Here is an 18098-nt window from a genome sequence, read left to right as displayed (position 1 = left end):
AAAAATTATTTTTTTGTCTTGTCCACAGGCCTCTCTGCTGACACCTCTGTCTGTGTCAGGAACTGTCCAGAGCAGCAAAGCTATGCTATGGGGATTTTCTCCTGCTCTGGACAGTTCCTGATACGGGCATTAGGTGTCAGCAGACAGCACTGTGGACAAGACAAAAAAGAAATTCAAAAAGAAAAAGAATTTCCTCTGTAGCATACAGCTACTAATAGGTACTGGTAGGACACTTTTTTTTAACAGAAGTAATTTACAAATATGTTTAACTTTCTGGCACCAGCTGATTAAAAAAAAAATTATAATGATTATATATACACACACATACATATACATACATACATAGATACACACACACACACACACACACACACACACACACACACACACACGTTTTCCACCTGTATACCCCTTTAAAAGGCCTTATCCGGACTTCTGGTAATTGTCGTTACCAATTGCAGCCATCACATGAATAACCCTTATGCGTCATTTCCACACCACATACCCCACTAAATTACTGGCCAATCTATTACCGTAAGAGAGAAGAAAAAAAAAAAAACCCTCAGTCGTTGCCCATAGCAACTAGACTCAGGTTTCAATTTTAAATAAACGATGCACTGTTTATTGACGCAATCAGTTGTAAAGGAGCAAATTGTTTAAATTTAAAAAGAGATTTCAAATTGTCTGTTGCCCATAGAAACCAAAGTTCTGTGACCATAATTGGTTGCTATGGGAAACCATATTTTAAAAAAGGCGCTGTTCAGATGATGTCACCATCTGTCAAGTGTATACATTTGAATGGACAGGTAGCCAGGTAGCCAAAGCACAAGTGTTTCCCCAACCAGTGTGCCTCCAGCTGTTGCAAAACCAGGTAGCCAAAGCACAAGTGTTTCCCCAACCAGTGTGCCTCCAGCTGTTGCAAAACTACAACTCCCAGCATGCCCGGACAGCCGTTGGCTGTCCGGGCATGCTGGGAGTTGTAGTTTTTAAACAGCTGGAGGCACACTGGTTGGGGAAACACTGCTCTAGACACAATCACCACACTTGTTTTCTTTTGAAAGATATTTAGGCCCAAATTTATCAAACTGTGAAAGAAAGTGGAGAGAGAGATTTTTCCACAACAGCCAATCACAGCTCAGCTAACAAGCTGAGGTAAAGTGAAAGCTGTGCTGTGATTGGTTGCTGTAGGAAAATCACTCTACTCTCTCACACAGTTTGATCAATCTGGACTTCGTGTTTGTTAGCCAACAGTGGCGCCATGTTTTAACCCCCTTGTCGGCCTACATGTCAGCATCCTGTCAAAAAAATGGGTACAGACGTCTGGTCGACTTAAAAATGGGGCAAATATCGTCCAATTGTGACTATGTGCAACATATATGCTTTCTGACACCAAAACAAGGACGACCACGTGCAGAGTTTTGTTTTCATATATAAAAATAAAAACCAATGTATTTTTTCCCAGGGTGCACTCAGGCACGTGCAGTATTCCGATAGGAACTGAAGGTCACAAAAAACGTATGAAAAAAACGTATTAAAAAAAAAAAACAGTTATACATTTAACGTATGCAACTAAATATGTAAACATTCAAATAACTGCATATGTTTACTAACAGGGTGCGCTGACTGTTTAGCCTGAAGTATAGTTCATGTACATAATATTCCCACAACATTTTTTTTTTTTTTATTAATACATTTTTTTTATTTAAATCAGAAAGTTAAACACCATATAAACTCTCTAATAAAAGATTTCTTTTGACGTAGAATAACTAGACACATCAATAAATAAAAAATATAATTTACGTGAAATATTTGCTCTCTCAGCTTTCTAATAGGCCATGTGCTCAGCAACACGTTTCCATAATAAGGCCTCCATTTTAACGCACCACATGAATTTAGTGTACTTCAACCACAAGACAAGCCCTCATTTGTGCTCCCCCCTTATTGGGGTACCAGATCCTTTGCACTGAGATAATTCACTATTCAGGCACAAAACAAACACAGGCCCAAGAGTAGAGTAACAAAGCCCAGTCTGTGCAGGGAGAGGAACACCTCATCCTGCGCTGCTGGGCTCATAAGTGGGCACAGCCCCCAGTCAAACTCAGAGAAAACAGCCCTATTCAGACCCTGTCTGGATTTTAGAGAGACACTTTAATTTTGGAACTTTAAAGTGGTTCCATTGTTGATATGCAAAAAGGACTGGGCTACTATGAGCGGAAGCCATATTCATTCTACTAAATTCTAGAAGAAGAGCATATGACATCATGGCGGCATGCATGACATCACTGGCTCTGAGTGCCTTGGTTAGCAGCTGGATATTTACACTAATGAATTTCCACACATAACTAGGTAGTCAGATTACCCCTTTCTAGACCCTTTTGGGGAGATCAAAACCCGTCCACAGGTAGTTGCTGAGTTGCCCATAGCAACCAATCAGATTGCTTCTTTCATTTTTAAAAGGACTCTGAAAAATGAAAGAAGCGATCTGATTGGTTGCTATGGACAACTCAGCAACTTTTCCTCTGGACAGGTTTTGATCTCCTAGTTAATCTTAAATAGGCACAAAAATCTAAAAACCACACAGTAAATATGGTGCAAGGCACACATGGCAATTTTTTTTTTCACGGCCAATCGAGCCGGAACTTATTTAGCTACTTTAATCTTGCCTTTAATTTTGGAGTACTTATGACGAAAATATGAAAATGTAGAAGTGCATCACCACGTTTTTGCAATACAGTTCCCGTATCAGGTTTTTGATGAAAAACGGATTCCTCAAAACCTGACTAAACTGCATCAAAAAGTACAAGTTTTAACCCATATATGGTTGAAAAATGATGTCCGGTGGCATTCAATTTTTAAGAAAAAACGTATACATTTTTAACTTTTCACGAAACACAACTGTGCAAAGTCAAAAACCATATGGTGAAAACCTGATGGAACTGTACGCACACAGTTCTTTACGGTTCCAATTGACTCCCATGTAAAAAAAAAAATTTTAAACTATACGGTTTAATACAGTTTTTCACCCGGACCAAAAAAACGTGATAGACTACGGTTTTGGGTACGGGTAAAAAACTGGACAAAACCGTATGGGATGCAAATCGGACTAAGGATGATGCGTTTGACATACGGTTTACAGTGTTAAGTCAATGCATACGGTTTTCTTTACAGTTCCATACGGTTTTTAACTTGAAACCGTACACGGGAACTGTATAGCAAAAATGTGGTGTGCATGCACCCTAAAATTGTTCACTAGTAATGAAAATTCTGTAATATTGCCGAAACGGCGACAATCAACCATACCCAACTAGGGACGCATCAATAAGTTTTATTTGGTTGGAATCACCGATGACCTTGATCATCCTGCAAAAATGGTTCTTTAATTGCAAATAGGACCATGGATTTGGACCATGTCAATCAATTGAGTAAAACAAAATAATATAAAATTAATAAAACCTTGTTCATGGTAAGGATTGATACATTTGGCAGTAGGAATAGGTGCACTTAGACACTAACATGAGTTAATCGAGTTCTTTCCTCAAACATGAGCCCCTTTCAGAAACACAAGCCATAAAGTACCCGCAAGTCAAACAGAAGAATTCCACGCTGCCTGCACACAAGCCTATTAGTGGTTTCACAATCAGATTCCACATCTGAAATGTGCCATTTTAATTCTATAGAATGGAACAGCATTCTGTACCTTGTCAGTAAACAGTCCGCACAATAGATATGACAGAACAAATATGCACACAAGGATACTCTTTACAGCTGGATTTGTAACACAAGATTGCGGGCCACTATCCGGTAAACAGTCCATTATGGCAGGCAAATAAAAGTTAAATGCCCATCAATTTGAGAAACAGCAGCTAATGCCAAGCAATACCAACTCCTGCACATTGAGCAAGGTGGGGGTTCACGTAAACAGATAAACTCCATTATAACACCACAGTCATATGACACAATCGCCATAAACATCTTCACCTATTATTTCAGAGAAGCCAGTTAGCTTTGGCAGGGTTTGTGTGCGCTATATAGATTGATAAGATAACACCCCTGAGGAAGTCGCCAGTAGGTGACGGAACGCGTGGGGTTCAGGAGGACACATGGACAGGGATTTTTTTTTACTGTACTCTCTGGTTTTTTCATTTCCCAGCTTCCTGTCATATCTGTGGATCAGGTTGTATACTATATATTTGTACTTGACATAGTTTTTGTGGTAATACATGCAGACTATAGATATACGGATATATTTGTGCCATTTGGATATATATTCAGAGGTGGTGTTAAAACTTTACTATAGATACAGGTGTCCTGGGATGAGTCCAAGGGGCTCCCCCCATTGCGGGAGGGAATGTTTAGGCCTTTTTAAATGTTTTACGGGGTTTGTTTGTTGTCTTATTTTAAGTGTATTGTGTATTTTCGAATAAAGATTTTCTTGTACATTTATTCGGGTGTGCGCTTTATGGTGTACTGTTTTGTTCTTTGCGCTAGATAGATGGAGGCCGACTGTCAAATGTTTGAGGTTGCGTTAATAATTGAGCCAATAGGCACTGGTTCATTTACATCCTTTCAAGATGGCGCTAGTAATGATGGTATAGTAAGTAAAATAAAAAAGCATAAATAATGATATTTAGGAAATATTGACCACAAAATGACTGTTCAACAACATTATTCATGACCCATATAAGGAAAAACTAATAAATAGACGCGTTTTCATAAAAGAGTATTGACATTTTGCTGGAATACAGATTGTGACAGGTGATCGCACTATTTAAAGAGTCATGTCGCCCCCCCATTCCATAGTACTTACAGGAACCTTGCACCATTCACACCAAAGGGCAATGCAAGCATACACAACATTGGAGTCATTTGTGCACAACAACTACAAGCCGGGTCAACACCAAAGCATATCAATGATGTTTTCCCTGGGCGCAACAATTCGGCCCTTGTTCCCATAAGTGACTCAAACAACAAACCCTTGACAATGCCATGCCAATCACAATGTGTGGTTTATGAAACCATATTCCAATAAGGAGACAACACAAAACAACCATGCATAGGAATATTTGGATAAGTGCTTACCGTGCGGGCACTGGGCGAAAGGGCACCGTTGGGCAAGTAATGGCCGCCAAGGTCAGGGATCATCAGAAATGGGTAGCCTGCGTAGGGTGATCCTTTAAAGAAAGCTGCATCTTGGTGCTGCCTCCTGAATGCTGAGGGGGTAAAAAAAAAAAAATAAATAAAAGTGTTGGCAGAATATATAAGATAAAGACATATGATTCTAACAATAGAGGTTAGCACTTGAGCGGATGTACGTTCTAACCTATTGTAGGCCTATGTCAGTATTAAAATTACATCCTGACCTAGTGTAGGCCCAGGCCTATGTCAGTATTGGAAAAAAAAAAAAAAACCTGGACACATTTTCACAATTTATAAGTTGGGCAGAATTTTAAAGGGGCAGAGATAAAAAAATAAATAAAAAAAATGTATATAAATAAATTATTAATACAATTAATAATAATAAAAATAAAAATAATAAATAAATAAAAGTGTACCCATTCATCCTAAATATTTTTTTAATCAAAGTTTTAGAGCCCATTTTCACCCAGCACTTCATTTGTTAATAGCGAGCACATGCCCGTCCTTCACAATTTTTTTTTTTTTTTTTGAATTGCCAACATGGCTGTACCCATAAAAAAAACTTTTCGTAGATAGGCTGGATGGAGGACTTCCATTTATTTTATATATTAAAAGGAAACTTGTACTAGAAGACAATATTATTTGAGGCTTTATGGATGGAACTACTGTAAAGAGACATATCCAGATATAAATGGCAATAGAGGGGGAAGTAGGTTTTACATATTGTACTATACAGTTGGCCTGTGATTTGCAGAAATACTATATACAGGTATAGATATCAAGCCCAATCTATCAGAAATACATAAGGGATAAAGAAAAATGTAGGTTTTACATACTGCACTATACAGTTGGCCTGTGATTTGTAGAAAAACTACAGATCTATCACAAGTACACATCAAGCCCAATAAATCATAAATACATAAAAAGTATAAAGAATTCTACAAGCAAGATTTTGTCTAAATTGTAACATTACCAAAGCCATGTAGCCACACAGCTGAATTGTTTAGACTAGAGTTCTCTAAACTGTGGACCTCCAGATGTTTCAAAACTACAACTCCCAGCATGCCCGGACAGCCAACGGCTGTCCGGGCATGCTGGGAGTTGTAGTTTTGAAACATCTGGAGGTCCACAGTTTGGAGAACTCTGCTTTTGACAAATCCAGGACAGTTAGAATATTTATAAATATTATGTAAACAAAATTGCCAACTGTAAACAGCCTTGATACAATTAAACACAATAAACACACACACACACACACACACTGATACAATCACATAATAAAAAAGGCATTAAATGATAAGATTCTATAAAGATAAGGGATGGTCCTAAAAGCTTGCAATCCCTTTTTCTCCTCCCATGACACGAAATTGATATATTTATTATATCAAGAACCCTAGATCTGTTTTATTACATCATGAATTTAAAGAAGAACCCTGACTAATACACACACACACCACACACACACACACACACACACACACTAAACCCAAAGTATCCAAACATTTTTTTGGGAGGTGACTCACCTTCAGACAGGTAATCCCTGGGTTTCTCAAAGCTCTCTCTTGGAGGTGGTCTTCTCTCCACCTGGGGATAGATAAAAAAAAAAAAAAAAGGGATAGTTTAGTATATAGGAGGACATCCTGCCCAATGTTTATCATCATGAGTGTTCTGTAGGACATGGGGCCTTCCTTATGTGTCCTGGGAACATCTCATCATACTAGTCAAATGACCGATAATTATCGTATGGACGATAATCTGCGCGTCTATGGGGGGGGGGGCAGAATTTTAGCAGTGGAGGAAACGTCTACAACAACAATAAGGTAACAAATCACAAACATTCTAGAACCAATCGGTTCTCTTCTAAACATTTAACGGACACAGTAACCGCTACGGAAACCACAAGTCGCACGCGTGCAGTTTCCGTTATAGTCCTGCTCACCAGACAAACCGCACAGTGTGAACGCTCACCTCCGAGTCTGAGTCGCTGCTGTGATTCTCCGACTCGTTGACCAGCGATGACTTGACGTCTGCCAGATCCCCCTCTGCAGACCCCTCCCCGGGACTCTTCTCTTCTTGTTCCCCCTCATCCTTGAACCGGATCAGCTCATCGTTGGCCCCCAGCTCGTCCCCCCCACCGCTGTTTAGCTGAGGCATGCTGGCTATAGCCCCCCCTTTAGACACGTATAAGCCTTGACAACCCCCCCCCTTTCCTAAACCACAACTTTTTCCTCTTTCCCACCCCCTAATGCACAAAACTCCTATAAGACATAATAAGGGGGAGGGGGGGGGGGGGGCGACAAACTTTGCAGAGAAACTTTTTTTCTAGCAGATCAGACCCCCTGTACAATCCACACAAGCCCCCCTAAGTGTACAGCACAAGCAAGGGTCTCAGCCCCCCCACCCCAGCGCACAAGTAGCCTCTCCCCCCATTACAGTGCACAGCCTCCCTCCCCCCCACTACAATGCACAGCCAGCCTCCCCCCCCCCCCTCCTTGGTAGAGCAAACTTCCTGCAGCCTCCTAAGGAATGAGATGTTTTCTTTCCCTAACAGAATGTCTTTGTATGTTACAATCTGCTCGGCATTGCAAACAAAAGAGCTAAAAAATAATGATCAGCAAATCCAGACCACCTTAGGACTCCCCCCCACCCCCTTAGCAACAAGTTGAGCCCCTAAATAAAGCTGTGCCCCCCAGTTCTGGGTTCTGCCACCCCCCTCTACAATCCAGGGGGACTGTGAAGTTCCTTGAAAGTTGCATAAACAAAAAAGAAAAGCAAAAAAAAAAAAAAGAAAAGCAAATCACAGCTCCAAGAGAAGTGCAGAGATTTCCAGCTTCCTCCCAGCCAGCTCCAGTCTTCTTATCAGGGTCTCCTGTGTCTTTGGCTTTTAGTAGATGGGAGGGGGGTCCTGAAAACACCCCCCACCTTCAGCCTGTAGAATCTGGTCGAGATCCTGCTCCTTTCCCTGGGTAAACTATAATGAGGATCTGCAAGAGCAGGATCCCCAGCCAGAATACAGGGGAGGAGTCTGCACATGCAAACTGACACTTATTTAAAAAGAACTGCTCAATGGACAATTGAGGGAATGGGGCCAAGATTAACCCTTCTGCCTCTTGAGTGGGAGGGCAAAAGAAAGAGAAAAAAAAAAAAAGGGGGGGGGGGGGTGGTTGTTGCACAGTTTAACTCCCTTGTTGCCATTACAAATTGTTCAGCACCAGCCTAGTGGGTAGTAATATGCAAAGTTTTTTTGGGCATTCACAGTGTGTCCCCCCCTCCAGCAATAGAATGCAGAGCTGCAATCCTAGGGCTAATGGGAGAGCCCATAAATAATCTGTCATTGTATTAGAAAATGTTTAGCCGGAATTTCCAATGTTCCTGTTCTTTTGTATTCCTAGAAGAGTTTTTTTGTTTTTTTTAAGCTGGAGATGTATGTGTATATCGAATAGGTTTAAATGTTAGTTTCCGAATGTTGCAAAACTACAACTCCCAGCATGCCAAGTACGTAAAGGAGAAAGAATTCTGTATTCTGTATATATATTGTAACATTGTCAAAACCATGTAGCCATAATGGATGGATTGTCAAGAGCAGTGTTATCCAAACTGGAGAACTCGGGATGTTGCAAAACTACAACTCCCAGCATGCCCGGACAGCCCGAATCCTGCGCATATTTGATGCTGTGTTCAGTATAGTACAGTTAGAATACATATATATATATATATATATATATATATATATACATACGCATCTCTCTCTCTCTCTCTCTCTCTCTCTATATATATGTGTGTGTACAGTATAGTACAGTTGGGATATATATATATATATATATATATATATATGTATACAAATATATACTTAGTATAGTACAGTAAGAATATATACATATATATATATATATATATATATATATATATATATACACACACACACACACACTATAGTACAGGTAGAATATATACACACACACACACATATATATATCTCTGTGTGTGTGTGTGTGTATATATATATATATATATATATATATATATTATAGTACAGTTAGAAGATATATATACATATAGTGTATCTCCACCACTTACTATATATATATATATATATATATATATATATATATATACATATATATATATATATACATCTTTCTCTCTCTCTCTCTCTCTCTCTCTCTATATATATATGTGTGTGTACAGTATAGTACAGTTGGGATATATATATATAGATCTCTCTCTCTCTCTCTCTCTCTACATATATATATGTGTGTACAGTATAGTACAGTTGGAATATATATATATATGTATACATATATATACTTAGTATAGTACAGTAAGAATATATACACACACATATATATATATATATATATATATATATATATATACACACACTATAGTACAGGTAGAATATCTCTATATATATATATATATATATATATATATATATCTGTTTGTGTATATATATATATATATATATATATATATGTGTGTGTATATATATATATATATATATAGTATAGTACAGTTGGAAGATATATATATACATATAGTGTATCTCCACCACTTACTATATATATATATACTTAGGGTGCATGTACACCATGTTTTTGCAATACAGTTCCCGTATACGGTTTCAAGTTAGAAACCACACGGAACCATATAGAAAACCGTATGCATTGACTTAACATTGTAAACCGTATGTCAAACGCATCATCCAGTTTAGTCCATTTTGCATCTTGTACAGTTTTGTCCATTTCTTCCTGTACCCAAAACCGTAGTCTACCACGTTTTTTGGTCTGGTTGAAAAACTGTATTAAACCATATAGTTTTTTTTTCCCGTAAAAAACGGATGCAACCGGACATCAATTTTCAAACCGTATACAGATAAAATTTGTACACACGTTTTGATACAGTTTAGTCCGGTTTTGAGGAATCCGTTTTTTTAATCAAAAACCTGATACGGGAACTGTATTGCAAAAACATGGTGTGAATGCAGCCTAAAGGTGCGTTCACGCCACGTTTTTGCAATACAGTTCCCATATTAGGTTTTTGATAAAAAAAAAAACGGATTCCTCAAAACCTGACTAAACTGTATCAAAACGTGTGTACAAATTTTATCTGTATACGGTTTGAAAAATGATGTCCGGTTGCATCAGTTTTTTACGGAAAAAAAACTGTATACGTTTTGAACTTTTCACTCCATTATGAATTTTCACTTGTTTGATTGAAATTCCAACAAAAAAAGTCAAAAACCGTATGGTGAAAACCGGATAGAACCGTGGGCACATACAGGTCTGTACGGTTCCCATTGACTCCCATGTTTAAAAAAAACGTATACAGTTTAATACAGTTTTTCACCCGGACCAAAAACCGTGGTAGGCCAAGGTTTTCTGTCCGTAATAAAAAAAGTTAAAAAAACCGTATGGTTTGAAAAACGGAGACAACCGTATACATACATATGGTGCATACGGTTTTGAATGGGAAGTCTATAGGCACGGTTTTCTGTACAGTTGTATACGTTTTTTTTTTTTATGAAACCGTATGCCGAAACCATATAGTAAAATCGTGGTGTGAACCCACCCTAAGACAGTTTAGAGCAGTTAGAATATTTGTAAATATTATGTAGATATAAAATATCTTAACTGTAAACAGATGAGACAGTGAATAGTAATAATAAACACACACACTGATACAATCACATACATAAAAAGTCAGTGTACGGGAGATTCTATTAGATTCTATAAGGTAAGTGCTTGTCCACAGTTTGGAGACCACTGCTGCACACCATCATTTTTTAATTTTTTTTGTGATTGAAATTTTTAATACAAATTGAAAAAAAAATCTAAATTTTGAACTTGATACTAGAATAAGGCTATGTTTAGAGGGAGGAATGTCCGCTCGGAAAGAATAGACTGTATATGTCAATTTAAGTGGATTTAAAAGCACAGTATGGTGCATTGTCCAGTCCACCTAAAGTAGCGTATATGTCCCCAATAGAGTTCTAGGTGACTCTGTTTGGGCCCATTGAAATGAATAGCATCAGCTGCTCTCTGCTACAGTATATGTCGGCAACCCATTCTTGACAGGATCCCCATGAATACCTGTGGCGGAAGCAGGTGTCAAGTCCTGGAAAAAAAAGTGTGGGAACTCACCTAAGATTGCTACTCAAGGGCTGGTCCTGCAGAACTCCTGCTAATGGGAACAGTGTTCCTGCTGGGGAAAAAGTGCAGGAACTCAGTTCCCATCCCTGGTGTGAACCCACTCTTGCTCCATCTCTATAGACTACAGGGGGTGTTTTCCATGCACGAAACGGATGAAACTCAAATGCACTGCGCTTTTAAAGATTGTATATACCATTTTAATATTCCCATAGACCAGTGTTTTCCAACCAGGGTGTCTCCAGCTGTTGCAAAACTACAACTCCCAGCATGCCCGGACAGCCTTCGGCTGTCTGGGCATGCTGGGATTTGTAGTTTTGCAAACACTGCCATAGACCATCATCAGTTTGAGAAACACTGCCATAGACCATCATTAGCCCCATATTATGGTAACTTATTATGGTAACCTAAAGGGGTACTCCACCCCTAGACATCTTATCCCCTATCCAAAGGATAGGGGATAAGATGTCAGATCGCCGCGGTCCCGCTGTTGGGGAGCCCCGGGATCCCTACTGCAGCACCACACCATCATTACTGCACAGAGCGAGTTCGCTCTGCACGTAATGACGCGCAATTCAGGGGCCGGAGCATCGTTACGTCACGGCTCCGCCCCTCGTGATGTCACAGCCCGCCCCTTTCAATACAAGTCTATGGGAGGGGGCGCTGCGGTCGTCACGCCCCCTGCCATAGACTTGCATTAAGGGGACGGGCCGTGATGTCACGAGGGGCGGAGCCATGACGTCACGCGGCTCCGTCCCCTGTATCGCCCGTCATTACACACAGAGCGAACTCGCTCTGTGCTGTAATGATAGCGCAGTGCCGCAGCAGGGATCCCCGGGGCTCCCCAGCAGCGGCACCACGGCGATCTGACATCTTATCCCCTATCCTTTGGATAGGGGATAAGATGTCTAGGGGCGGAGTACCCCTTTTATTGTTTGTCCGCAATGGTATTATCATTTCATTTTGTTGCATCTGGCGTGCAGAATAGCGTTACCAGCAACACGGTTTTTCATGTTCATAATTAATAAATAAATAAATAATAAATAATATTTTTATATTGTGTATTCTGGGTGTGTTTAGATACAGAAAATTTGCTGGAGATTTGGTTAAATTGTAGAATAATAATTATTATTTATTTATTTATATGGAATCCAATGGAAGATAGTTGTCCAGCTCCACAAGTAAAAATTAAAACTTCAAACTTTAATGAAAGTTTGAAGTTTTAATTTTTACTTGTGGAGTTGGACAACTATCTTCCATTGGATTCAATTTACCTGGACTGAGGATGTGGCTCAGCATCTTCGCCCTGTGCTTCCCGTTACGGAGGTGCCTCTATCAAGATTAAAGGGGTTCTCCACCATAAGGTGATTTTAGTATGTACCTGGCAGACAGTAATGGACATGCTTAGGAAGGATCTGCGCTTGTCTTGGGGCTAAATGGCTATGTTGTGAGATTATCATAACACTGTGGCTGGCTTTTTGTGAACTGGTATTTCCTGTTTGAGTTTTCTTTTTTGCCTATAAATCCCATAATTCCATTTTCCTCCCTCCCACACATCAGCCACCCCACCCATTGAAAAATAAAATGAGCTGCATCCATTCAAAAGACCTGTGGTTTTTAATCAGGGTGCCTACAGCAGTTGCATTAGTTGCAGATTGATCTCTCTCCCACCAAGCGACCACTCCACCCATTGAAGCAGACAGGCTCCCTGTCATCAGCTGACTTGTGAGTCAGGTCTCGGCCGCATTGCAACCTGGTAAAAATCCGAGACAGCAGTCATTTTGTATGCTGTTAAAAATAAATATTGGGGTGAAAATCACATAAGAATTGTGAGAAAACCGTCACACACAGGTACAGACACGATATTATGAACTACACTAACTTTACAGCCCCTGTAGCATAGTCAAATAGAAAAAAAACTCCTGGAATACCCCTTTAACACGTGGTGAGCTGGTGTGCTTTTTTGTCTTTTTTCTTTGTTCTTTATTTATATAGCGCACACAGATTCTGCAGCACTGTAAATTCAATTTGGTTCCCTGTCCCCATTGGGGCTTACAATCTAAATTCACCCATCAGTATGGTTTTTGGAGTGTGGGAGAAAACCTGAGTACCCAGAAGAAACCTATGCAAACACAGGGAGAACATACAAACTCCTTGCAGATGTTGTCTTTGGTGGGATTTGAACCTAGGACCCCACTTCAACACATTTAATGCCAAGGAATACTCCAGCAGGAGTTGCTTCAGTATAAGATCGGCTTTGTACATCCATGTGGACAAATAGAACATACCCGACGAGTTTCGTTCAATACATGTCCTTAATCATGGACACATACCTGGGCCGTCATGACTGCTAATCTGCTCCTATTGATAGAGCCTGTCTGTGACAGACAGGCTCTACTAATAGAGCACAGATTTAATGGATCAATGCAGTACCTTTGGACTAGTAAAGTTAAAAAAAAAAATAATAATAATAAAAAAAACTAAAAAAATATAAAGAAATTACATTAACAAAACTCCACTGTAAATGGCGTAAACATATAAAAGAATTGTGTTTTTTTTCTAAATTTAAATCACATGCCATAAAAATGGAATAAAAGGCAATCACAAGGTCTGATCAATACCAAAATGGTACTGATAAAAACCACAGATCATGGTGCAATGCCCCCCCCCCCCCCCCCAATAAAAAAAAGAAAACCATAGGGAAAAATAGGGAAAAAAGCTACAGGGGTCAGAAAATGGCAATTAAAAAAATTATATTTATATATATTTTTTTTTTATTTAGTATTTTTTAAAAGTAGTAATAAATCACGGAAACTATACAAATTGGATATTATTGTATTCGTACTGGCCTAAAGAATCAAAATAGCAAGTCAGTTTGACCGCACGCTGAACGGCAATAAAAATGGAGACCCCCATATTTGCTAAATTGCTATTTTTTTTTTTTACCAAATAAATAAATAGTTTTTGGTAAATTTTATGGAAAAATGAAGTTTATAAAAATGTTAATGTCACCGAATGCTTGGTAGGTAAAAGTGTTGGGGATTTCATACTGTAAATATGATGTTGTGTAAAAAGATATTGTAAATCTGGAGTAATTGCTGCAATAAATTTCCCGCACTGAGTGGCTGTGCACGTAACCATTGTCTATGATGCAGCTCAATTACCTCTATGGACTATGGCCAGGCTTATAATAGGCCTTTCCCATGTAAGGCCGCTTTCACACATCAGAAAATCAGCATGGGATTCTGTGTGCTTTTTCCGCGTGGAATTCCGCCTAAATGTATTGATTTTAATTTTAATGGGATTCCGCAATGTCATTCATGCAGCAGAATCTCTACTGCAGAATGATTGATGCTGAAATCCCGATTTCGGCGGTCTGGAAAAATATAAGTCTGGTCTTATATTTTTCCGGACTTCGGCTGTGGCTTCGGCTGTGTTGAAGTCAATGGGGCTTGATTTCTGCCGAATTTTCGCGGAATTCGTGAGGAATACATGCAGATTCTGCATGGAATCTGCAATAACTTTGTTCAATTAAATAAATTCTATCTTTTTAGTGAGCTGCAGAATCATGCAGGATCATAAAGCAATATTCGTGAAATTACGCATACATTTCCACACGAATTCCTCAAATATTAAGAAAACTGCGGAATTCTGCAGAAAATCAATGCGGATGCAGAATTCATGCACATAGGTGGAATTGTAGATGATAAATGTTATTTATAGAAAATGCCATTTTGGTTCAGACCTCAGAAATATAAGGCCAGGAGACCAGAATTTGGATTTTTGCTGCAATATTTCTCACGAAGGTAAATTGTGCATGGTGCAGCAGAATCCTATTGAAAACAATGAGAGGCTGCTGCACTGAAATTTGTGAGCTGAATTTTTTCCTCTCTGGAATTCCGTAGTGTAAATATAGCCTAATGCTTATATAAAAGCCAATAATTTCACTTAAACATGTCTATATGTGTAAGTTTCTGAAAAGTTTTCTCAGAAAAGAAGATGTAAGATGAAGCAGCGATCATGGGGCAAACATCTTCTGGAATTTTTGTCAGGAATCTCATTGAACAACATTACAGTTCTCACCCTGAAATAACTGATAACAGGCGATAACAGTATTCCACAACACAATAAATCTAGATAAGAAAAGCTTTAGGTCTAAGAAACAGTAAGTGGAAGAACTTATTATGGGATGGACATGAACGCAAGAGCCACTCTGGGATATTGAGACATTTCCCCTATTTTTAGAAACCCTATCTCCTCTATGTACATCCCAAAACAACTTATGATTAAAAAAAACTTATGCTAATGAATAAAAGAATACATTTGTCTTCAGGAAGGATGAGATTTCTATCCCTATGGCTGGCATTAGCCTTCCATATTGGAATTGAGGCCTTCATTTCCTCTATAGCATTGGGGTTTTATGATTGGTCCTACAAAGTTGAACTCTTTGTTTTTTCTGGACAATTGTATTGCCAAATGCCAATATGTGTTGTTGATGTACAATGAATAAGCAGCTTTTGCAACTGCTTTGTCATTTTCCAGATACCAGAGAAATCGATAAAGAGTCTGACTGGTCAGTAAAGCAACATGTGAATCATCAGGTTTATAACACAGTGCGAAGTTCTATTCACCATATAAAATACTGATAGAGTCATAAATCCACAAGGTCAGTATGAGTGGTTTATATTACCCTAAATGTCCAGGACTGTAAAATGGGGAATTGTTGCATAATCTTAAATACTGATGAAGTGTCCCAGGATATCTGCACGGAAAACTGAACCCCAAAGTGTGGACATGTTAAGCCCTGGCACCATATCACCTGGGAATGTCCCAAAAACTGTGCAACTGTATACAACTCTTAATAAGCTGTGGATTGTTGAAAGCTAGAAACATTCTAGTTACATTTGCATGGGTCAAGCAGGTCAGGGGTCAAGGTAATGACCTCAATAGTATATCTTATTATATGTTATCATCCCCAATCTCAGTGCGATTGTTTCTGAAAAAGAACCCCTTTATATGGGTTATCCCATGATTATCCCCAGGATAGGGGATAACTAGCTGATCATGTGGGCCCGGCTACTGGGATCCTCACCAATCATGTGAAAGAAGTTCAAATGTCCCTTGAGTGAAGGGAGTGGTAGGGCATATACTTGGCCAGAGCTCCATTCACTATCTATGGCACTACAGGATTGCCAAGGGCTAAACTCGCCAATGTTCAGAAGTGTCATAGATAGTGAATGGAGCAGAGGTCAGGTTTAAAGTGGTGGTCTTAATTAAAGATGGCTCCCGGCTCCTTCCGGTATGTTTTCAGCCGGTGGAGGAAGTCGAGAAGCCAAAAGCAATTTGAGTAACTCCCTTTAAAGTCAAGGAGAGTAACTCACAAGTTTTAGCTGCTTTCAGCTTCCCAACCACATCCAGTGGCCATAAACAGGCCGGAAGTGGGACCGCCTTGTGATAGATGGGGTTCCCAGAGGTGGGACCTACATCTAGGGAACAATTATGTCATAGACTGTGGCAATACCAATTTAAATGTTTAGAAGCCCCTACATTTTACAATTTTCTATTTGGAATGAGAAACTAGACTCTGGGAATATTTGTTCCGAATAGGCTTACATCCTTAATATGTTCTCTTTTGCTATGTAACAGAGAACATGTCTACAAGGTGATACCGTCAGACTTTGTGAGGACCAAATAGAGTCATTAATATCCACTGAAAGGGTTTTTGGTGCCTCTTTATAAATAAGATGGTGTCCAAGACCAAGCGATGGATGGTGGGTTTCAAAAACTCTTTGTTAAAGGGATAAAATTGTAATGTCCAATGTATTGTAATGACACTAGTGACTGTCTAAGAGCAGAGATACAGGAGGGATTACAAGACTGTGGTGAATACTGTATGCACAGGGAATAATGGGAAGTAAAGTAGATATTGAGAGGAATCTCAAGGTAGAGCCCTAGTACAGAAAGAATACAAAATCGCTTCTGCCGAGTGATGTGCACTTCACAGTCTTCCTTTCATTTCTAAGCCTTTTGTTGTTACTGTGACTTTTATAGACAATACAAAGTAACCGATTGTCCATACAATTCATAGTAATAATATGAACAATTCTATATATGTCTCATCTGGTTGAAATGTAACAGTATGTACAATGTTCTTTACAATTAATGAATCAGAATAAAATGAATGGGATAAAACCATATGAGACAAAACTGCTGCAGGTTTTACCTATGGATTTACCATATCAATAAGAAGTAGATGCAGAAGTGGAATAAGCCATGCACAGCCTTCTTGCCCCTTCTTTGCCTTTACTTGTATTTAAGTTTCAATTCTGCCTTATGTCTCAATCACACGTGAGGTGTATGGGGCCTTATTGCACCTCCGTACACAAGGCAAAACATTTTTTTTTAAATGAAATGTAACATGTTTCTATGCATTTTTCAGCAACATTTCCATTGCATCAGATTCTGGCCTTAAAGTATACAATCTAAACTTTATCACATCTTTTACTTTGTCTTTATCATAGAAGGAAAATCTCTTGCTATCTGAATTTATGTTGGGTTGGTTTATCCAACCTAAATTCATTTTACATTACTTAGGTCTTTAGTATAAGGCCTTATGTCCATGGCGTAGCCGAGCACAATAAGCTGTACTATGGAGCCACAGGGACCCATGTACTGACAGACCGTGTGGGGTGCAGTATGTACACAGTTACAGTAAACAGCCCTAGAAGCAGTGCAAAAAAAAACTTTCATTCATATGGCATCCAGTGAAGCATGCCACCTAAATCTTATGTATGCATTAGTGTATAGAGGTGC

General features: G+C 39.1%; 1 protein-coding gene across 2 annotated transcripts in view; it reads right to left on the bottom strand.

Moving 5' to 3' along the window:
- Positions 1–7326, bottom strand: part of TCF7L1 (transcription factor 7 like 1) — a 53046-nt gene extending 45720 nt beyond the window's left edge. The window contains exons 1-3 of one of the 2 annotated variants that reach the window (XM_056569198.1): positions 7105–7326; positions 6660–6720; positions 5080–5210 (exon numbers count right to left, since the gene is read on the bottom strand). In XM_056569198.1, the coding sequence (XP_056425173.1) occupies positions 5080–5210; positions 6660–6720; positions 7105–7290 (378 nt within the window). In that variant the 5' untranslated portion in view covers positions 7291–7326. The remainder of the gene's footprint in view (positions 1–5079; positions 5211–6659; positions 6721–7104) is intronic. The other variant, XM_056569199.1, reaches the window with a different exon arrangement.
- Positions 7327–18098: the final 10772 nt, after the last annotated feature.

The sequence above is a fragment of the Hyla sarda genome, chromosome 4 (genome assembly GCF_029499605.1).
Source record: "Hyla sarda isolate aHylSar1 chromosome 4, aHylSar1.hap1, whole genome shotgun sequence".
Lineage (NCBI taxonomy): Eukaryota > Metazoa > Chordata > Amphibia > Anura > Hylidae > Hyla > Hyla sarda.
Note: the sequence above shows the minus strand (reverse complement) of the source record. Positions and strands in the feature narration are given on the sequence as shown.